The sequence below is a fragment of the Pseudorca crassidens genome, chromosome 7, assembly GCF_039906515.1.
Source record: "Pseudorca crassidens isolate mPseCra1 chromosome 7, mPseCra1.hap1, whole genome shotgun sequence".
Lineage (NCBI taxonomy): Eukaryota > Metazoa > Chordata > Mammalia > Artiodactyla > Delphinidae > Pseudorca > Pseudorca crassidens.
The window spans coordinates 43,945,532-43,968,984 of NC_090302.1; the positions used below are offsets into that span (position 1 = coordinate 43,945,532).

The 23,453-nt window shown below is 38.4% G+C and overlaps 1 protein-coding gene across 1 annotated transcript in view; it reads right to left on the reverse strand.

Moving 5' to 3' along the window:
- Positions 1–1,753: 1,753 nt before the first annotated feature.
- PCSK5 (proprotein convertase subtilisin/kexin type 5) overlaps positions 1,754–23,453 on the reverse strand; it is a 317,195-nt gene continuing 295,495 nt past the window's right edge. The window contains exons 17-21 of the mRNA XM_067744135.1: positions 12,585–12,669; positions 8,583–8,680; positions 8,022–8,151; positions 7,492–7,607; positions 1,754–4,404 (exon numbers count right to left, since the gene is read on the reverse strand). Coding sequence (XP_067600236.1) covers positions 4,289–4,404; positions 7,492–7,607; positions 8,022–8,151; positions 8,583–8,680; positions 12,585–12,669 — 545 coding nt within the window. The 3' untranslated portion in view covers positions 1,754–4,288. The remainder of the gene's footprint in view (positions 4,405–7,491; positions 7,608–8,021; positions 8,152–8,582; positions 8,681–12,584; positions 12,670–23,453) is intronic.

Consider the following 23,453-nt stretch of genomic DNA (forward strand, 5'->3'; position numbering starts at 1 on the left):
CTGCTGTCTGTCATTGCCCTTTGTGCGAATCTGAATGATCATATGAAAGCAGTTGAGAATGCACGCCCACTTATATTTTAGCTGCATGATATTCTTTCTACATGAGGGGGATGGGGTATTTAATATGTCCATACTCAGATGTGCCTACAGTGTTGATCACTTGATGGAGAAATTTTAATTTAGTAGTTACTACAACAACGACCTGCCCTTCTCTACGAAGCACTCAGTGTGCAAGTTCCTCAAAATGAAGAGTAGACTGTTGGGTGGAAAACCATGAGTCTGATAGATCAGTAGCATGATGATAAGGCCCTAATACTGGGGTGAAAGGTGAGAAAATGCTGATCAATCCACAGATGGATATTGATGATTGGCAAGGTCTTCCATGCGTGTGGGAATTGAAAAGAATGGGCATCTTTTGGAAAGTGTAAACATGTCGATTCTTCTTGACTGAGCCATCACATGTTGAATCACTGTCCTTTGTAGCAACGGGCTAATTAGATTAAAAAGCATTAAAACAATTGACTTGCTTCCCTGAACACCTCTTGTGCAGCAAGTTCACTGGTAACGCTCCTCCTGCTTTATTTAGTCCCATCTGCTTAGTTAAGCCTTAGCCATCCTCCAAGAACCAATGCTAGTCCAGACAGCTCTAGGAAACTCGGCCTGACCAATCCAATTCAAAGGAATTTCTGCCTGTCTGAACTTAGAATTCACTACTTAGTGTTAATGGTCTTAATACTGGATTTTATTTTTATTATTCTGAGTCTGGTTATGTAATCCCAATCAATTTATTTCAGTCCGTACGCCTCAGCTTTCTCATTTATAAACAGAGGATAATACATGTCTCTGCTCTAGAGTTTGTGTGAAACTTAAAAGAGGATATATTTATATCAGTATATATATACTCTATATTCCCATATTGTACAGCACATAGTAAGTGGTCAATAAAATTAATTTCTCTCCATTTCTGTAATGGGACTTCATGGCAGCAGGTTTCTCTTATACCTTCTTGTATCCCCAGATCTTTAAACCTAATTGGAGCGCAATATGTGTGTCACTTCTGTTGATTTCTCATTTCTTTTTGCAGAAGACAGGGCATTGAACTTTCAAGGCTAGTGACCATCTCAAGCAGGTTTCACAAAGATCTATAATCCACGGTTGTTTTTTGCTAACTATACAGTCCTACCCTGTGGCATGTACTGGAGATTGATTTTAGAAAAGTCACCTTCTAGGCATCCGGGGATACAGCCAACTTACAATGATACACAGGATATTAGCCCATTGAACAAGGTCATCTTCTATAACAGCTTTCACACCTGCCCCTGCTGCCTGACCTCTTTGTGCCCAGCCCCTTGGTCCCCACCCTTCCATACACCCACTGGCAGGTACGCAGTAGTCCATGCCCTGGGGGAAACTAGGGAAAGGACAGGTCCAGGTGGCCCTTTCACTGGACATGGCATCTGTACAATGCAAAAGCAACCGCACCGAACCTCTGTAGATTTTTTTCACAGTCTGCTTACTAAAAATGGGATTTAACATACATTCATGACCAAACCTAAACTGATCCTTTCTTCTATTGCTGTTACTTTCTCCTTTTTTTCAGTTCCCACCTCTGCTCACCCTTTTTCCCAACTTTATTTAGATGGTTCATTCACCTCACCCTTTCCTCCATATTCAGCATCTATGTGGAAACAGAGAAGTTTCTCATGACCTCACCCTTTCAGAGATGTTTGCACATGGGTACGAACAGATGAAATAAACAGGAACTTAGGTTAATTTAATAGAAAAAATAAAATATGGAATAACATTGATTTTGGCCAGTATCAATTACAACCATTCTACTATATTTTACAAAAAAACAACTGAACATTTTACACATGTACAGTATTTTTCAGTAAAAGTGGATTTGGATTTAACAATGGATCACTAATGAAAAATCAAAAGACAAAAGAAAACAGAAGATAGGACTTTTGTCTCTAGAGGTTAGAGCATTTGTTAAGTCTCCAAACTTTGTACTATCCATTACATATATCTCATTATGAATATATATATTTATACATAATATATAACATTAACTTAAACTTTGAAAGCATTATGTTCTAGTTAATAATATTCTGTAGATAAACGAGGCAGTAACCACTAGTAGTTAAACCAGTATTTCCACAATGTGTGCCTGCATGGTCAGTGAGAAATGGAACACATGTTGGTAGACCCCAATGATTTTGACTGTCAGATTGATAGTTATTTGTCTAAGAACACAGACATCATTTTTATTTTTCCCTTCATAGTAACTTTGTGCCTCATATATTATGGGTGGGTTCAGTTAAATGGATTTCTTTGCAGGCAAATCTGGTTTCACCATCTGCTTGACCTTGCTTTAGGCTCTCACTTGCTTTTGTCCACTTAGAGACTGTGCCTTTAAATGTAAGACTTTACATGCCATACCTGGGACTAACTTGCTTTCTTCGGGTCAGAAGGGCCTGAAGTGTTATGAAGAGGAAAATTACTCAACAAAATCAGTTGATTCCCTAGTTACATATGAATCATTACGTGACTCAGTGTCACTACAGCGCTCTTAAAGAGGGTCATTAGACTTTATACTCATTATTTACCTTGGGTTCAATGTTAACTTTGATGTCTAGGAATGCATATTTTCAAGGTAGGCTCTTTACTACCTTGCTGCTTGGATGGGGACCTTAGTTAGCATCCACTTCCCAGGATAACCTATATTGATATCATTCCTCTTCTCATCTGTGAGGCCAGTGACATCTTGGAAGTGAGGCTGTCAGAAGCCTAAAGCTTGCAAGATGGCTGGTCATTCTCAAAGCAAATGAGGTCACCAATGGAGCTTTGATATGAAACATGAAGAAACTTGATATCAGTCTATCCTCTCCTAAACAGAGAAACTCAGAGTTATAAAAAGATCTATCAGGTTTCCTCATTTTTGACCACTGATCCAAACAGTCTTCACATAATTCAGTCTGCTAGATTCCAGGATGTGTTTGGGGAGTCATAGAAAACCAGTGAAGATATTTCCAAGAAAACAGATGATCTCAGTGACATTCAGTGGACAGGTGTATCATAGCATGGTTATAGAGGGACAGAGGAGTGGGAAAAGAACAGAACCAGGAGGGTACAATCATGCTGCCCATATTCCATTTCCAGTTTTATTTTCTTAAAATGACAAGATGAAAAAAACTTCTAATAAGCACCATTGAAAAATGTTGCCCGGCCAACTTGGGCACGAGCTTAAATATTATTTAAATAAATTCCATTTCTTAAAAATACAGGACCTTTTAGAAACTTTTGACTCCAGGAAGAAATTTTCTTCATCATATCCAAAATGCTTCCCACTACAACACATGGAATTTCTGATGGCCTTAAAAAAAAAAATAAAAATGCTACGGGGATAATGGCTGAATAGCACCAAGAGATTGTGCAGGGTTTACAAGTGAACACTCTGGATTTGGGGGGAGCCGGGTCAGTCTCAGCTATTTTGTGAATCTTTGCATTCTGTCCATCACCACTTTGACTATGCAGAGCAATCCCATTCGACCAGCTGTATGTGAAATAACCGAATCTACCATGGAAAAGCCAGTAGCAGCAAGTCTATTGGATGAAACCAGTGGAGCAGACTTATCAAGTGGGCATAATGCCAAAACCAGCACATAATGCATGAAGTAAATTATGTGTGGAAAGTATCAATGGTCAACTGTGAAAAACCAAGACAGACGACACTGAACACAACTCTGCGGGATGTTCTTAATGCCCTTAGGTCCGGTTTTCTGCCATTTCCCCCAACAGTGGACTCAAGCATGAGAAATGATGGATGCCTGAGCTTTCTGTTTCATTTTGATCTATGTCTGCTCTTGTGATGTTTTTGAAAGGTATATTTTTAGGCGTCTCAAAGGGGAAACAAGCAAGTAAATGCAAAAGGAAAAGAAATGGACCTTCAAAAACAGGGCAGGAAGTCAAATCATTACTTTAACGTCAAATTTTGGCATCAAATGCTTTGGTCATACAATACTGTCTCTGTGGTTCTGGCTGTTTAGCACTAAACACCCAGTTATAAAAGGTAGGCTTGTTGTAGGTTTATTTTTTTTTTTTCCATTTAAGTTCTGACAAAACAGTTCACCATCTCCCTGCACAAATTTGAGAGAGAGAGAGAAAAAGAGAGCAAGAAAGAGAGAGGTGGCTTGCTTTTTTTTTTTTTTTGCTTGCTTTTTTCTTTTTAATAATAATATGGAGTAATCTATAAGTCTACAGGAACAAAGAAATCTAGGATGGCAGCTCAGCCTTGGAATGTACAGGTTTTGCAGCAAAGTTGTTGAAGAACCTTCCGTTGGCACAGATTGTTCTTTTTCACTAGCATACAGAAGCCTCCTTCCGCCCAGGACTCTTCCGTTGCTTTTCCAGGAAGTCAGCAAGAGAGAGGGGAAGTTGAGGACGAGAGCAGCATGATGGACACACACGGAAGAAGGTTGTGATTGGCCAGAGAGGCAGATTGGGGGGATTGGAAGAGATCATTCGGGAGCAGTCAACAGGAAGAAATTTGGTCCACCCAAAGTGATTTCAGTCAACAGCATTGTTTTCAAGGAGAGATATTCCAGTCCAACGGTAAATGTGATTGGTATCCATTTATGAAAGGAAAAAAAAGATTAGAAAAAGAATAAATTAGAAATCAATAATAATATAGGCAAGGAATTTTTCTTTTCGGAGTTACCTAGAGCAGAGCGTATACAGTCATTTATACTATATTTCACTGAATCCAAGACACTGGATTTCAGATGCACCACTACTTTAAGTACTACCAAGAAAAGAATTCATATTAAATGGTAACACAATAGCCTCTTATCAGAATATTAGTTTTATGCTTATTGAAAGTATTAGTTAAATTTATATAACATGCTGTTTTGTTTCTGGGCTTATGTAATAATTCTTCCTTTGAATATTGAGAAATAGTTTAACTTGTTCAAGCTATTATGAAGTGCAAGTAAATGCAACACAAGTAGGAGTGATCATGTGCCTAACTCAGTTGACTAGACATATCTGTGACTAAGTCACAAGCGATGACAACTATGTCACATCAACCTGTGGATCAAAAGCAGTTGTAAGCTGCCATGAATTATAAGATGCATCTGATTCCAGAGCTGTTAAAATATATTAAAAAAGTATGTCTTAGAATCACTGAAATATGACAGTTGAAAGAAAATAAATAGCACATCCCTGAATGCAACTGCCACGTGATTTGAAAAGCCTGGTGAGCCATCAATGATCTCATTCCTTTAACCGACCTGAAAATGGACCCATCACAGATCATGGTTCTTCATTTTCCACTTTTGCCTGCAATCCTGACACTCCACTTTTACCAAAGTGCCACTGGCATAAATTATCCCATGCTTACTGTGGTTTAGGGAAAGCCGTTAAAGCATTGCAAACCTTGAAATGCCCAGTACCAAGTGCTGTGGGTGAAAATTTCAAACGAGCACTGGCTGGTAACTAAAAGGTGATCCTTACATAGTACCTGGGGTGCTATCCCTCAGTCTTCTCACCTCCATGTTGTGTGGTGAGAATTAGCCCTGGCCATGAAAAGTTTGAACACAGAGCCTGAGCAGGTCTGCCCGTCCCGGCCAGATCAATCATACATTAGAAAAGCTATGAAGATGCAGAGTCACCTGTGATCCTCTGTGGATATGAGACCATAAATGATGTTCCTGTGCATGCCATCGCATGCTCAGATCTTTCTGATGTTTGAGATTCCTAACGGGAAGTTGTAGAATAACCATATGAGGTCGACAGCATTATCCTTCTCGTTTTTACAGATGAGGGAAGTGAGGCCCAGAAAAGCTCATAACCTGCCCAAAGTCTGGAGGCTAGGTATGAATGACAGCATTCTGACTCCTGAATCCCCATTCTCCCAACCACAGCACTCTTCTGCCTCTTGTGAAATTTCCAGAAGAGGAACCATTCAAAAGAAGACAAAGATTAAACCCAGGGAAATGATTTTATCAGGGAAAACTGTTCCAAATGCATAGTTTTTTTATTTTCCTATTTTCCTAACAGTCCAAAGATGTTTAGAACAACGGTGGTTCAAAACAATTTCTTTCTACATCATTGAGATGCACGTCTGCATAAAATTTAGGCACAAATTTTAGGGCCCTCTCTGCATGAATTATATCGAGAGTCAAAGTTCACAAAAGGCTGGAGTTGGACTAATTTAAATTCATTCATTTTATAGATGGGGAAACTGAGGCTAGAAAAGGGAGAGAACTTGGTATTTCCCAAATCGTCAGGGGGAATGGTGGCACATTAAAAATACCTGAGAAGATTCTAAAGCTATCAGTGCTCAAACTGTACCCCAAGACCAATTTAAATGAATCTTTGGGGAAGGTCTGGGGTCCTGGCATTTTGATTGAGAACCACTGGTGCAATGAAAAGAAAAACAGACCAACATTAACATTAGAACCAATCTGTAGTTGGTTCTGTCATTAGATAGATGCCTATCTATCACAGCTTAATGAAAGATTCAGATACCATTTGATTGTTATTTACATATCAAAATTATAAACAATCCAAATAAGAGGAGTGTGGCAATAAACTGTGGCATCTCCACATGATAGAATATTAAGCTGTTATTAAAAATGAAGTTTCTGAAGACTTTGTAAAAACATAGGATAATGTTTATCTAAATGCTTAGTGCAGAAAGCAAGATACAAAACTCCATGTATACGGTATTTTAAAAATCTGATGAAAAGTACATATGCCAAAAGACTGGAAAAAATACAGTAGGTAGCCTTTTCTAGTTAGTGTTTGATGTATGATTCCAACTATATGACATTCTGGAAAAGGCAAATCTATGAAGACAGTAAAAAAATTAGTGGTTTCCAGGGGTTGGGCAGGGGGAGGGAAGGAGGGAGGAACAGGCAGAGCACAGAGGATTTTCAGGGCAGTGAAGGTGTTCTGTATGATAGTACAATGGTGGATACTTTATACATTTGTCCAAACTCATAGAACACCAAGAGTGGACCCTGACGTAAACTATAGACTTCGGTGATAATGATGTGTCAATGTAGGTATCAACTATAACAAACATATCATTCTGGTGAGGGACACTGATAATGGGAGTGTTTGTGTGTGTGTTTGTGTATGTGCGTAGGGTAGTCAGGGGCTATATGAGAACTCTCTGCACTTTCTGCTCAATTTTGCTGTGAACCCAAAACTCTAAAGTTGTAAAGAACCAAGTTTACTACGTAAAAAAAAATTGACTCGTGCCATCTTGGTTAGTGGATGCCTTAGTTCTTCTTGCAGTTAAAACCACCAACAAACCAAACCCATTGAGGGTAGAAGTTCGAGATGAATGAACGCCAACAAGATATTGGGCGTGTCCTATCTGGGGCACGCTTGAGAGTTTCATTTTCAAGTGGAAATATATTAGACCTTAACGTAGAAAGATCACACTTTGCTCAGAAGATCAAAACGAGCAGTTGTACTCACCGTCCTTGCAGATGGTTCCCATTTGACACATTCCTAAGTCTAAAAGATATCCACTGGGGCAGCTCGTACAGTTCTTGAACCCCGGACCGTTGCATGTCAAACAGCTGGTGTCACATCTAAGGGGACAATGTACAATTTATCATCCTTTTGCACATCAGGCACAGAAGAAGATGTGTTTGCTACCAACCTCTTAATGTCTTAAACTTAATCTTCTCCCTTTGAAGATGCCACAAAAGTCTTTTCTTACAATAACTGCTAGGTTTGACAACATTAAAGAAAGCCTAGCAGGTAGACTATGATTTTAAAGGGGAGAGAGCATGCATTTGAAACAGAAATATTACTTTAGAGGTTTTAAGTTCTTCTGAGGTGAAAAAAAAAAATCAGTTGGGTTAAAGGTTCAGCACAGTGTCCACAGGTAAATGTTTGAACCTTATTTTTCATTAATAATTCTGTTTCATATTATTTATGAAGGCAGTCAAATAAGGAACCCGGTAGCCAAACACTAGGGTTTAAGGGGTGGATCCACTTACTTTTTGCAGGATTTGTATCCATTTTCTGAAGAGTGGTCGAAGTAATGGCTGATACTACAGCTCTGCACGCACCTCCCATCCTCCATGAAGTAGCCCTCTGTGCAGTTAATACACCCACCAGCACCTGCTCCTTAAAAGCAAGACAGATGCCGAAGACAGAAACAAAACCTCAGAAGAGGTTGCATGAGGAGCTGCTTCTTGCATAGTTGGTTAAAATGGCATTAATAGGTTGTAATTTTAATAATTATGATATTTGTGCTTTTCCTTATGTTCTTTGGAAAAAATAATGCTCCAGTTTTACATTGAACCCATTTGCCAAAAACATCAAATCTCTTTGGAAAGCGAAGGAGGTATCACTGGGAAATTTAAGTTTTCAATGAGCATGGGCTACTAATGTCTGACTTCTGAGAATACATGCATGATTATCAGAAGAGACCCATGCTTCTCCAGCATTTATTTTAAAAATATCAAATGGGTTTGCATGAGTGATGGATAAAGACAGGTAAACAAAAGCCAAACCAGAGCCAGAAGGATAAACAAGAGGACTGGGAGAGAAGGTACCAGCACAGGTGGCGCAGAAGCGGTGGCAGGGTTGGCAGTCTTGGCCGTTGAAGTACCGTCCGTCTTCACAGGCAACGGCACACCGGGATCCCTGCAGGCTGAAGACACAGACACAGACACAGACTGCTGTGAACAGGCAAAGGAGTCATGACTCCCCAACGCCATATGTAACAAATATAGTTCCCCCCAGAGACCAGTGGCTTTGGCAAAGCTTCGAAGCATGGGAAATAGCCCCTGTAGTCTTTTTTTTTTTCTCCTCCCAATGCCTATAATGCTTCTCTGTGCCTAAAATTATGTCTGTAGCATACACACGTGCTGCAAACTTTGGGGACTATTTCTCTTAATTATTAGACTGGCTGACACATTTCTTAACATTTTACAACATGGAGGTTTTTAAAAGTATTTTATTGACCCAAACAATCACCTTAGCTAACAATATGCCTACCAATTCCCTGATATCCAGACCTCCTAGACCTACTATGCCAGCGGTCCCCAACCTTTTTGGCACCAGGGACCAGTTTCGTGGAAGGCAGTTTTTCCATGAGATGGGGGAGAGGGGGAAGTAATGCGAGCACTGGGGAGCGGCAGATGAAGCTTCGCTCTTTGCCTGCCGTTCAACTCCTGCTGTGCGGCCCAGTTCCTAACAGGCCGCGGACTGGTAGCGGTCCGCAGCCCGGGGGTTGGGGACCTCTGTACTACACAATAAACTTAAAAGTAGTTTTGTAACTAAAAATGTAGTAGGAACACATGGTAGAATGAATTACAACAATAAAAGCGCACAACTATTGTTGCCCAACCCCCAGCTCAAACTCCCAGGAATAGCCTTTTTTTGATTTTAAGTGTTTCTGATTTTAGTTCTTCTATTGGTTCCAATCAAAACAACAGAATTCTAATATACTTTTGCCTTTATTGCTTGATTTATTAATTTTAAACTCTAATGAAAAATTTGGCAAAATTATCTACATATACTGCTGCTTCTCCAAACATCTCGATTTTCCTTAGTTATACTATTATTTAGTCTTTCTAGGTGTTATCTGTGTCATATTTTCTCTAAATAGCACTCTTAGGCGTTACCTAATGAGTTGCTAGAATGTCACATGAGGAATGTGTATTTTTTTCTTCTAATTTTTATCAGCTATGAGCTTTTTCATAGTCTACAGACTGATTCTTAAAAACAAATGCATAAAATTTACAACATTTAATATACAAATTTTACTCACGGAGTAACTCAATAGAGAGACTGTTACCATAATCCTATGTCACCCAATAGACAATACTAGAAAATGGGTATCTAAGCAACAGGGTCAAATGCTTTCTATTTTCTTATAAAAAATATATTTCTCTATATTGTTCCAATTCACATCTTACTTGACTGTGTTTTGAATATGGATCATACTACTAAAAAGTAACGTTTATTTTTCCCTATGCTCTTTAAAGAAATTTGGAAAGGACAAAACCCAAAGTAATTGAAAAAAGAATCCCGAACAGTCCTGTTCACATTTTAATCCATTTCCTTCTAGTATTTTATGCATAGATATTTTTGTTTGTTTTTAGCCAGTATTTAAAATTTTACAGGTCTCTTGAGGCAAAATGGCCAACCCTAGAAGCCCCTAAGGAAAACGCAGGGAGCCTCAAGGAGACAGAAAGTATATTTCATTCATAGATCTTCTACTGGCCAGAGAGCTGTCATTTAAAAAGCCAGTAAAAGCAAATCCCTTTCCTTTTTGTAGAGCTGTAAAAAGGGGACAGTGCATCAAATGAATCCTTTTGTGGGAGGACACAGGACTACCAAAAAACTTATCAGACTTTTTAAAAAGCTGCTTGTTTTTCTAATAAAGGACATTACTTCTGAGGTTGGCACTTATTCAGCAGGAGACAGAGGCTGCACTGTGTGAGGAGGGAATGCACTAAGTGGGACGTGCAGCAGAGCAGAGTCTCTGTGAACCATGATGCTTTCTAATGGTTCCAAAATACAGGGGTGGCAAGGCTAACGAACCTGGTACCGCGAACTCCTGGGTTCTTTCTGGGATAAGCCAGCCAGGTTAGACCTGTGCCGTCCCACACGCTGTAGCACCCATGGCTCGGAAACACTTGAAATGTGGCTAGTGTGGCCGAGGAACAGAATTTAACATTTTATTTTATTTTTGTTAATTTCATTCTAAATTTTACAAATTGGCACTTGATTCGGTTATTGGCAAACTTCTGGGTAAGTGTGGAACAACTTGGCTATATAAAAATCTACTTCAACTAAATTTTATAAAATCTACATACAGATCAAGTATTTCTCATAAAAAATTATTGTCTGAATTGAGATGTGCTTTAGGGGTGAAATACATATCAGATTTCGAAGGCTAGGAACTACAAACAAAAAAGAATATAAAAGATCTCACTAATTATCTTTTATATTGTCTTACATTGATTACATGTTGAAATATTTTGGATATATTTGATTAAATATTTTATTAAAATAAATTTCACCCGTATCTTTTTACTCGTTTTAATGTGGCTACTGACATATTTAAAATAACATATGGTTCTCATACTTCTGTTGGAGAGCACTGGTTAACTTACTCTATCAAATGTTCCCTAAGAAATATAGAGAATAATCTTAATCTTTTATTTCTCATGGACCAATTCAGTATCAGATATTGGAATAAGTGCTTTGTAAATGTTATCACAGTTAATCCTTATCATAATCCAGCAGCATTGGGGTTATTATCACCTTTTTTTTTTTTTTGTGGCACGCGGGCCTCTCACTGCTGTGGCCTCTCCCGTTGCGGAGCACAGGCTCCGGACGCGCAGGCTCAGCGGCCGTGGCTCACGGGCCCAGCCGCTCCGCGGCATGTGGGATCTTCCCGGACTGGGGCACAAACCCGCGTCCCCTGCATCGGCAGGCGGACTCTCAACCACTGCGCCACCAGAGAAGCCCGATCACCATTTTATAGATGAGAAAACCGGAGCTCAAGAGGGGCAAAGTGACTTGGCCAAAATCACACAGCTGATAAATGGCGGAGAAAGATTTGAGCTCACATTTATCTTCCTTCTTTTCTTTATGCCAATCTGCTCCTTCTACAAAAAGCAGGAGGAGGCCGACCAGACTGATATTTATCAAAACCGAAGTCCTGAGGTAAAAGGTGCTAAGCAAACTGACACTGAATGCATTTATGGGGAAAAAAAGAAAGCCATGGATAATCAATTAATCGAAATCAAAATGATGTTCCACTATTAATTAATGCAAAGAATTACCTGCCTAAAAACTGCCTGGACCCTGCATATTTCACCTCTGATCAAAGGTGAAAACAGAGGTACTGGTGATTCTTGAAAGGGAAGCAATGGAGCACAATTGTAGCTCTATGTAATAAACCCAGAGTCCAACTCCTCACTCAGTGTGGGATGATCTGACCTTCTCTAAGGATATCAAGAGAATACCTAGTTCATTTGAGCTGCATGTTATTCTCTCAAAGAATCTATCAACTATCTGGCTTTAGCAACGTGCAAGTCTCATCCATTCAAGGAAAATATCCCTTGGTATTAAATCTATGTGCATATCATAGCATAATGGAACCAGCCTGAGGTGCTGAAGATAAGAGAATGATTGGCTATACGGAGAGAAATAATAAAGATAAGGGAATAATTTCGACCATCAGAGGAATGAATCATGGGGATTAAATATAATTCATTGGTGTTACCTACACAGTAATCCTTGACTGATGTACTACCGGTCAAAAAGCCTGAAGCAGGCCTCTCAAATGGCTATTTATTTTCTTGTATTTGAGCCATCTTTTCTAAAGGAATTTTATTTGGTTTATAAACCTTCCCTAGCCAAGATGGTATCCATTTTTTCACATAAAATGGTAGAGATAATGCAAATAGCGATCAAGTGTTTGAATGGGAGTCAAACCAAGGGTAACTTATAAAAGGGTTATATTTACTTTTTTTTTTTTAATTTGTACTGAGAAGTCCTTGGGCTGTGTTACTTGATGAAATCCTTCACTCTCTTACCTTGACCCCTCCCTACATTCTGTACAGTTGTCGGATTCAGTACATGTCTTGCAGTTTTCACTGCATTTCCGGCAAAGATTTTTCTCTGTTAAAAAAGAAAAAGTAACAAGGTTATAAGTCAATTTTGGTCAGCTGGATTCCATCAAAGCATATGTTCTAATGTTTGCTAATGTATGCTATAGTACACATGGCCTTGAGTAGGAAACTGTAGGAAAAGCCCCAGACTCAGCATTTGCTACCACTTCTCAGCAAACCAAATACAGGTAGGAACTATATAGCATGGGGTAAGACCTTAGTGATATCTACCATTTTATAGACAAGAGAACTACAGCCCACTTAATTCTTAAATAGTTTATTGGTTTTTTTCTTCTTCCCATTCTCTTTCCCAAGCAGGGTTTCCTAACTTCCTGCAATGAAAATCTCACTCATGAAGCTGGGGCAATGTCACTACGAAGTGTTGAGAAGCAACACTACCAGCTGAGGGATGGAATGGTAGACCCCATGCTCACAGCTTTAAGGACTACTCTGACGAACTATACTAGAAAAGAGAACTTGCTTTTAAGATTGCAAGGTAAGGGTTGATTATTTCTTGCATTGTTTAGTGTCTTAAACTTTATAGCAGCTGGAGACTTGATACCTTCTCTGAGATGCAAGTGGATTCTAACCTCATGTGTATGTAGACTTGAATGAAGCTTTGTCTATAGGCTTCTCTATCTGCTCTTTATTTAGCTGGTGTTCTTCAGGGTTCCACAGAGAAGCACTGCTTTAATGGATCCCTCTAAGGACCTCCTGGAAGTCCATTTCCTTTCTCAATTCTGAGCCCCTTGGCCTGAAATATGAAGTCCTTTACAATCTATGATCTCCCCCTCATAGTGTCATTGAGACTACTGGACATGGCATAGGCTCTGAAGCCAGAGGACCTAGATTTGTGTTATGCTTTTAGCATCTCCAGTGGGCAAGTTCACAGTCTCTGTTCTCCCATTTGTTAACTAAATATTACAATAATGCGTACCTCTCAGCTTGCCTTGAGGAGTTAATGACATTATTCAAGGGAACTGTAAATATGTTGGCGGTAATTACTGCTAGTCACGATCATACATAATCACTATGTTATATGTAAATGGATTCATTAAAGGAGGAAATTAAAACAAAAGGCAATTGCATAGAAGGAGAGAGATGCACAGACCACTTGTATCAGCAAAGTAATTGTTTAAATAGCCTTCTTTAATTATCTACCTTCCAGGCTCTGGCAAAAGAACTGGTTCTCTCAGTTATCTTTATCCTATCATATACCATCTAGAACCAAATTCCTCTTCCAAGGCTCAGCCTTCTTGGAAGAATTTTGAATTTTTTCTTCAGGGAATACTACTTATTTCTGATTCCTTTTCTAAAAATTTTTATTGAAGTATAGTTGATTTACAATGTGTTAATTACTGCTGTACAGCAAAGTGATTCAGTTATACATATATACACATTCTTTTTTATATATTCTTTTCCAATACACATTGTTTTTTATATATTCTTTTCCATTATGGTTTATCATAGGATATTGAATATAGTTCCCTGTGCTATACAGTAGGACCTTGTTGTTTATCCATTCTATATAGAAAAGCTTACATCTGCTAACCCCACCCTCCCACTCCATCCCTCCCCCTTGGCAAGCACCAGTCTGTTCTCTATGTTTCCGATTTCTGTTTCTGTTTCATAGATAGGCTCAGGTTCATTTGTGTCTTATTTTAGATTCCACATATACGTGATACATATGGTATTTGTCTTTCTCTTTCTGACTTATTTCACTTAGCATGATATTCTCTACTTGCATCCATGTTGCTGCAAATGGCATTATTCTTTTTTATGGCTCTGAGTAGTATTCTATTGTGTGTGTGTGTGTGTGTGTACACACACACATCTTCTTGATCCATTCATCTATCTATGGACATTATGTCTTGGCTATTGTGAATAGGGCTGCTATGAACATAGGGGTGCGTGTATCTTTTTGAATTATAGTTTTGTCTGGATATGTGCACAGGAATGAGACTGCTGGATCATATGGTTGTTCTATTTTCAGTTTTCTGAGGAACCACCACACTGTCTTCCACAGTGGCTGCACCAACTTATATTCCCATTAACAGTGTAGGAGGGTTCCCTTTTCTCCACACCCTCTCCAGCATTTGTTATTTGTAGACTTTTTAATGATGGCCATTCTGATTGATGTGAGGTGGTACCTCATTGTAGTTTTGATTTGCATTTCTCTAGTAACTAGCAATGGTTGAGCATCTTTTCATTTGCCTATTGGCCATCTGTATGTCTTCCTTGGAGAAATGTCTATTTAGGTCTTCTGCACATTTTTCGATTGGGTTATCTGTTTTTCTCATTGTTGAGTTATATGAGCTGTTCTTATATTTTGGAAATTAAGCCCTTGTCTGTTGTATGATTTGCAAATATTTTTTCTCATTCCATACGTCGTCTTTTCATTTTGTTTATGGTTTCCTTTGCTGTGCAAAAGGTTGTAAGTTTGATAGGTCTCATTTGTTTATTTTTGTTTTTATTTCTACTGCCTTGAGAGACCAAAGAAAGCAGTGATATGATTTATGTTAGAGAGTGTTTTGCCTATGATCTCTTCTAGGAGTTTTATGGTGTCATGTCTTATGTTTAAGTTTTTAAGCCATTTTGAGTTTATCTTTGTGTATGGTGTGAGAGTGTGTTCTAACTTCATTGATTTACATGCAGCTGTCTAACACTCCCAACACCACTTAGTAAAGAGACCGTTTTTTTCCCATTGTATATTTGTGTCTCTGTTGTTGAAGATTAATTTACTGTAGATGTGTGGCTTTATTTCTGGGCTCTCTATTCTGTTCTATTGATCCATATGTCTGTTTTGTGCCAATACCATGCTGTTTTGATTACTGTAGCTTTGTAGTATTGTCTGAAGTCTGGGAGGGTTATGACTCCTGCTTTGTTCTTTTCTTCAGGATTGCTTTGGCAATTCTGGGTCTTTTATGGTTTCTTATGAATTTTAGGATTATTTGTTTTAGTTCTGTGGAGAAATTCATGGGTAATTTGATAGGGATCACATTAAATCTGTAGATTGCTTTGGGTAGTATGGCCATTTTAACAATACTAATTCTTCCAATCCAAGAGCATGGGATATCTTTACATTTCTTTGGATCATCTTCACTTTCCTTTATTACATGTTTTATAGTCCTCAGCATATAAATAAGTCTTTCACCTCCTTGGTCAGGTTTATTCCTAAATCTTTTATTTTCAGGGGTGCAATTTTGAAAGGTATTGGTTTTTTACATTCCCCTTCTGATATTCATTGTTGGTGTAAAGAAATGCAACTGGTTTCTGTATGTTAATCTTGTATCCTGCTACCTTGCTGAATTCGTTTATCAGTTCTAGTAGTTTTTTGTGGAGTCTTTAGGGCTTTCTATATATGTAATCATTGTCATATAACATATAGCATATAATGACAACTTTACCTCTTCCCTTCCAATTTGAATACCTTTTATTTCTTTTTCTTGTCTGATTGCTGTGGCCAGGACTTCCAATACTATGCTGAATAGAAGAGATGAGAGTGGTCATCTCTGTCCTTCTCCAGATTTTAGCGGGGAGGCTTTCAGCTTTTCACAGCTGAGTATTATCTTGGCTGTGGGTTTGTCATAAATACCTTTTATTATATTCCACCTCCCCTTAAATTTTTTATTTTATATTGGAGTATAGTTGATTAACAATGTTGTGTTAGTCTCCGGTGTACAGCAAAGTGATTCAGTTATACATATACAGGTATCTATTCTTTTTCAAATTCTTTTCCCATTTAGCTTATTACAGAATATTGAGCAGAGTTCCCTGTGCTGTACAGCAGGTCCTTGCTGGTTATCTATTTTAAATATAGCACTGTGTGCATGTCAATCCCAAACTCACACTCTATCCCTCCCCCCGCCCACCCTTCCCCCAGTAACCATAAGTTCGTTCTCTAAGTCTGTGAGTCTGTTTCTGTTCTGTAAAAAGGTTCATTTGTATCATTTTTAAAAAAAGATTCTGCATGTAAGTGATATCATATGATATTTGTCTTTTTCTGTCTGACTTACTTCACTCAGTATGACAATCTCCAGGTCCATCCATGTTGCTGAAAATGGCATTATTTCATTCTTTTTTTATGGCTGAGTAATATTCCACTGTATATATGTACCACATCTTCTTTATCCATTCATCTGTTGACGGACATTTAGGTTACTTCCATGTCTTGGCTATTGTAAATAGTGCTGCAGTGAACATTGGGGTGCATTTATCTTTTCGAAGTATGGTTTTCTCGGCATATATGCAGGAGTGGGATTGCTGGATCATATGGTAGCTCTATTTCTAGTTTCTTAAGGAACTTCCATACTATTCTCTATAGTGGCTGTACCAAGTTACATTCCTACCAACAGTGCAGGAGGGTTCCCTTTTCTCCACACCCTCGCCAGCATTGTTTGTAGACTTTTTGATGATGGTCATTCTGATGGGTGTGGAGTGATATCTCATGGTCGTTTTGATCTGCATCTTTCTAATTACTAGTGATGTTGAGCATCTTTTCATGTGCCTCTTGGCCATCTGTATGTCTTCTTTGGAGAAATGTCTATTTAGGTCTTCTGCCCATTTTTTGATTGGGTTGTTTGTTTTTTTGATATTGAGCTGCATGAACTGTAAATTTTGGAGACCATTCCCTTATGGTCACATCATTTACAGATATTTCTCCCATTCTATGGGTTGTCTTTTCAGTTTGTTTATGGTTTCCTTTGCTGCACAAAAGCTTTTAAGTTTAATTAGGTCCCATTTGTTTGTGTTTGTTTTTATTTCTGTTACTCTAGAAGATGGATCCAAAAAGATATTGCTGAGATTTATGTCAAAGAGTGTTCTGCCTTTGTTTTCCTCTAAGAGTTTTATACTGTCTGGCCTTACATTCAGGTCTTTAATCCATTTGGAGTTTATTTTCATGTACGGTGTTAGCAAGTGTTCTAATTTCATTCTTTTACATGTAGCTGTCCAGTTTTCCCAGCACCACTTATTGAAAAGCCTGTCTTTTCTCCATTGTATATTCTTGCCTCCTTTGTCAAAGATAAGGTGACCATAGGTGCATGGGTTTATCTCTGGGTTTTCTCTGGGTTTTCTATCCTGTTCCATTGGTCTATATTTCTGTTTTTGTGCCGGTACCATACTGTCTTGATTACTGTAGACTTGCTGTATAGTCTGAAGTCAGAAATCCTGATTCCTCCTGCTCCGTTTTTCTTTCTCAAGATTGCTTTGGCTATTTGGGGTCTTTTGTGTTTCCATACAAATTGTACAATTTTCTGTTCTAGTTCTGTGAAAAATGCCATTGGTAATTTGATAGGGATTGCATTGAATCTGTAGATTGCCTTGGGTAGTGTAGTCATTTTGGCAATATTGATTCTTCCAATCCAAGAACATGCTATATCTTTCCATCTGTTTGTGTCATCTTCGATTTCTTTCATCAGTGTCTTATAGTTTTCTGAGTACAGGTCTTTTGCCTCCTTAGGTAGTTTTATTCCTAGATATTTTATTCTTTTTGATGTGATGGTAAATGGGATTGTTCCTTTAATTTATTTTTCTTATCTTTCGTTGTTAGTGTATAGAAATGCAACAGATTTCTGTGTATTAATTTTGTATCCTGCAACTTTCCCGAATTCACTGATGAGCTCTAGTAGTTTTCTGGTAGCATCTTTAGGATTTTCTAGGTATGGTATCATGTCATCTGCAAACAGTGACAGTTTTACTTATTCTCCAATTTGGATTCCTTTTATTTTTTTCTTCTTCTATGATTGCCATGGCTAGGACTTCCAAAACTGGGTTGAATAAAAGTGGTGAGAGTGGTCATCCTTGAATTGTTCCTGATTTTAGAGGAAATGCTTTCAGCTTTTCACCATTGAATATGATGTTAGCTGTACGTTTGTCATACATGGCCTTTATTATGTTGAGGTAGGTTCCCTTTGTGCCTACTCTCTGGAGAGTTTTTATCAGAAATGGGTGTTGAATTTTGTCAAAAGCGTTTTCTGCCTATACTGAGATGATCTTGTGTTTTTTGTCTTTTATTTATGTGGTGCATCACATTCATTTGTGTATGTTGAACCATCCTTGTGAATTTGGGATGAATCCCACTTGGTCATGGTGTATGATCTTTTTTATGTGTTACTTGATTTGTTTTGCTAATATTTTGTTGAAAATTTTTGCATCTATATTAATCAAAGATATTGGCCTGTAATTTTCATTTTTGGCAGTGCCTTTGTCTTTTATTGGTATCATGGTGATGGTGACTTCATAGAGTATCTCTGGGAGTGTTCCCTCCTCTTCAGTTTTTTTGGAAGAGTTTGAGAAGGATCGGTATTAAATTCTTCTTTGTATGTTTGGTGGAATTCACCTGTGAGGCCATCTGTCCTGGACTTCTGTTTGTAGGCAGTTTTTAGATTACAGATTCTATTGCACTTCTAGTGATCAGTCTGTTTAAATTATCTACTTCTTGATTCAATTTTGGTGAGCTCTGTGTTTCTAGAAAGTTGTCCATTTCTTCTAGGTTGTAGAACTTGTTGGCATATAATTGTTCATAGCATTGCCTTATGATGTTTTGTATTTTTGCAACATCAGTTGTTGTGTCTCGTTTTTCATTTCTTATTTTGTTTATTTGGGTTCTCTCTCTTTTCTTCTTCATGAGCCTGGCCAGAAGTTTGTCAGTCTTGTTTATCCTTTCAAAGAACCAGCTCTTGGTTTTATTGATTTTTTTCTATTATTTTTTAATCTCTATTTTATTTATTTCCTCTCTGATCTTTATTATTTACTTCCTTCTGTTGACTTTAGGTTTTATTTGTTCTTCTTTTCCTGATTCTTTTAAGTGGTAGGTTAGGTTGTTTGAGATTTTTCTTGTTTTTTGAGGAAGGTCTGTGTCATTAAGAATTTTAAGAACTGCTTTTGTTGTATCCCATAGATTTTGTATGGTTGTTTTTATTGTCATTTGTTTCAAGGTATTTTTAAATTTCCTCTTTGATTTCATCGTTGACCCATTAGTTTTTTGTTTTTTTAATTATTTATTTTTGGCTGCGTTGGGTCCTCGTTACTGCATGTGGGTTTTCTCTAGTTGCCGCGAGTGGGGGCTACTCTTCATTGCAGTGTGTGGGCTTCTCATTGCGGTGGTTTCTCTTGTTGTGCACCCCAGGCTCCAGGTGCGCAGGCTTTAGTAGGTGTAGCACACTCAGTAGTTGTGGCTCACGGGTTCTAGAGTGCAGGCTCAGTAGTTGTGGTGCACGGGCTCAGTTGCTCTGCGGCATGTCGGATCTTCCCGGACCAGGGCTCAAACCCGTGTCCCCTGCACTGGCAGGCGGATTCTTAACCACTGCGCCACCAGGGAAGTCCTGACCCATTAGATTTTAGTAGCATGTTGTTTAGTCTACATTTCATCATTTTTCTCTAATTTCTTTTCCTGTGGTTAATTTCATGCCATTGTGGTCAGAAAAGATGCTTGAGATAATTTCTATACTGTTAAATTTGTTGAGTCTTGTTTTGTGCCCTAGGATGTAGTCAATCCTAGAGAATGTTCTATGTGTACTTGAAAATAATGTGTATTCTGGTTTTTTTTAATGTAATGTCCTGAAAATATCAATTAAGTCTAACTGTTCTATTGTATCATTTAGGATCTTGGTTGCCTTATTCACTCTCTGTCTAGAAGATCTGTCCATTGATGTGAGTGGGATGTTAAAGTCTCCTACTATTATTGTATTCCTGTCAGTTTCTCCTTTTATGTGTGTTAGTATTTGTTTTATGTATTTGTGTACTCCTATATTAGATGCATATATGTTGACAAGTGTTCCATCCTCTACTTGTATTGGTCCTTTCATCATTATATAGTGTCCTTCTTTATCTTTCTTTATGGCCTTTGTTTTAACGTCTATTTTGACTGATACGAGTATTGTGACCCCTGTTTTCTTGTCATTTCCATTTGCATTAACTATCTTTTCCTATCTCTTCACTTTCAATTTATGTGTGTCCTTTGCCCTAAAGTGGATCTCTTGTAGGTGGCATATTGTAGGCTCTTGTTTTTTATCCAGTCTGCAACTCTGTCTTTTGATTGGAGCATTTAGTCCATTGACATTTAAGGTAATTATTGATAGATATGTATTCATTGCCATTTTAAACCTTGTTTTCCCATTGACTTTATATTTCTTTTTTGTCCTTTTCTTTTTGTTTTTCCTTTTGTGGTTTGATAATTTTCTTCTGCATTATACTTATGTTCTCTTCTTTTTGGCTTTTGTGAATCTACTGTACGTTTTTGATTTGTGCTTAGCCTGTTTTTCAAGTATGTTAACCCCTTCCTATACCTACTTGCCTTAGACTGGGAGTCATATAGGCTCAAACACATTATAGGAGGAAAAAAGTCTACATTTTTTACTCTCCTTCCCCTCATTTTATGATTTTTTTTTTTTTTTTTTTTTGTGGTACGTGGGCCTCTCACTGCTGCAGCCTCTCCCGTTGCGGAGCACAGGCTCCAGACACGCAGCCCCAGCGGCCATGGCTCATGGGCCCAGCCGCTCCGTGGCACGCGGGATCCTCCCGGACCGGGGCACAAACCCGTGTCCCCTGCATCAGCAGGTGGACTCCCAACCACTGCACCACCAGGGAAGCCCTCATTTTATGATTTTGATGTCTTCTTTTACATCTTCATCCTTTTGCTGTTCATTATGGTTATCATCACTTTCACAGAAATTTTTTGATTTTTAAAAAAATCTGTGTCTGGCTTATTTAAGTGATTTACTTTCCAGTTGTGATTTTCTCTTTCCTATAGAGTTTTAGTTCTTTTCTATTTAGAGAAGACCTTTCAATATTTCTTTTGGGATCAGTTTAGTACTGCTGTATTCTTTAGTTTTTGCTTGTCTGAGAAATTCTTTCTCTCTCCTTCTTTTCTAAATGATAATCTTGCTGGGTAGAGTGTGCTAGGTTGCAGATTTTTCCCTTTCAGGACTTTGAATATATCTTGCCACTCCCTTCTGGCCTGCAATGTTTCTTTAGAGAAATCAGCTGATAGCCTTATGGGGGTTCCCTTGTAATTAACTCTTTGTTTTTCTCTTGCTGCCTTTACAATCCTCTCTTTAACTTTTGCCATTTTTATTATAATATGTCTTGGTGTAGGTCTGTTTGGGCTTATCTTGTTTCGGACCCTCTGTGCTTCCTGTACCTGGATACCTGTTTCTTTTTTTAGGTTTGGGAAGTTTTCAGCCATAATTTCTTCAATTACATTTTTGACCCCCTTTTCTCTTTCTTCCCCTTCTGGAATCCCTATTATGCATAGATTGGCATGCTGTATATTATCCCATAGGTCTCTTATATTGCTTTCATTTAGTTTTCTTCATTTGGCTTTCTGTCTGCTGTCCTGATTGGGTGATTTCCATTATTCTATCTTCCAGGTCACTTACTCATTCTTCTGCATTATTCATTCTGCTATTCATGCCTTTAGCTCAGTTTTGTCTCTGCAAATGAGTTTTCTTATTTTTCTTGGTTCCTATTTATAGTTTCTAATTCGTTTTTATAGTATTCTGCATTCCTGCTGATAGCCTTTCTTAATTCCTTCAGTATTTTCATTATCTCCTTTTTGAAATTGGTGTCTATCAATCAGACTGAAGAAGTCTGTTTCATTGTTTGTTCTTTCAGGGGAATTCTCTTGGTCTTTTAACTGGGAATGGTTCCTTCCCTACTTTATTTTACTTATATTTCTCTTACTCTGTGAGTTTAGGAGAAACAATTATCTACTGTGGTCTTGGAGGGCTATTTATATGTGGGGGCATCCCTGTGTAGCTTGTGTGGGTTTAATATATTTGGTGCGAGGGCTGTTTTTAGTAGAGATGCCTGTTGCCTCTTTCCTCAGCATGTGCTGATCATTAACCCCTTAATATGGGGTATGCAGATGTGATGGCTGGTGCCATTCCTGGGGTTCTTGGTGGTGGTGGTGGCAGCTCAGGTGTGCCCCCGGAGTACACCATGGTGGCTTAGGCAGCTCATGACCACTCCTGGGGTCCGGGAGGGTGGTGGTGGCTTGTGACCTCTCCTGGCATCTTTTCCAGGGCTCAGCCTTCCTGATTGAATTTTGAATTTTTTCTTTAAGGAATACTACTTATTTCTGATCCCTTATGTCCCCTCCCCATTCTCATTTTTCCCTTTCTTCGTCACATTGCAGCTTATGTTCCAAATTTTGGGGAAAATAAAAACTACTGGGGAACCCATCCCCATTGCTCTAAAGGGTAAGCCAAGAGCCCCATCTCCCTCATAGAGAAAAGCCTGCTTTTGAATGAAGAGTGAATTTGACTTGTTAAGTAGCAAAAGTATCCACTTCAAAATTCTTTCCTGTTTGTTTTTTTTTTTTAAAATCTCTTGTTCAAATTATCCAGAGCTCAGAAATACAGCAAAAGATACCTGCAGCCCTTGTCAGGGCCATACCAGAACACTGTCAAAAAGAGGTGTACCCAAGGATTATGGCATTCTCCAGGCAATGTACCTTTGTTCACTAATGACATTTGATTGGAGCCCACATTCTGTGAAGCCACATGCTAATTTACAGATTTCTGTTTGATAAAGTTCCAAATGATTTCTGTCCATTTGAAAAAATAACCCCCCCAAATTCTAACTGTATTGCCATGCAGGATATTATTCAGTTCTGTCTCTAACTCATTTTGCCTTTCCTGGTGGACTAAGATACCTGATAGTCTTTAAACCCGCTTATCACCTTGTAGGTTTCCTCGTTAATGGGTTAGGTAAGTCACTGACATATTTTCATTCTCTATTTACATGAAAGTCTCATTTTTAACCTTGTCGATATCATATAGGGGCCTGCTT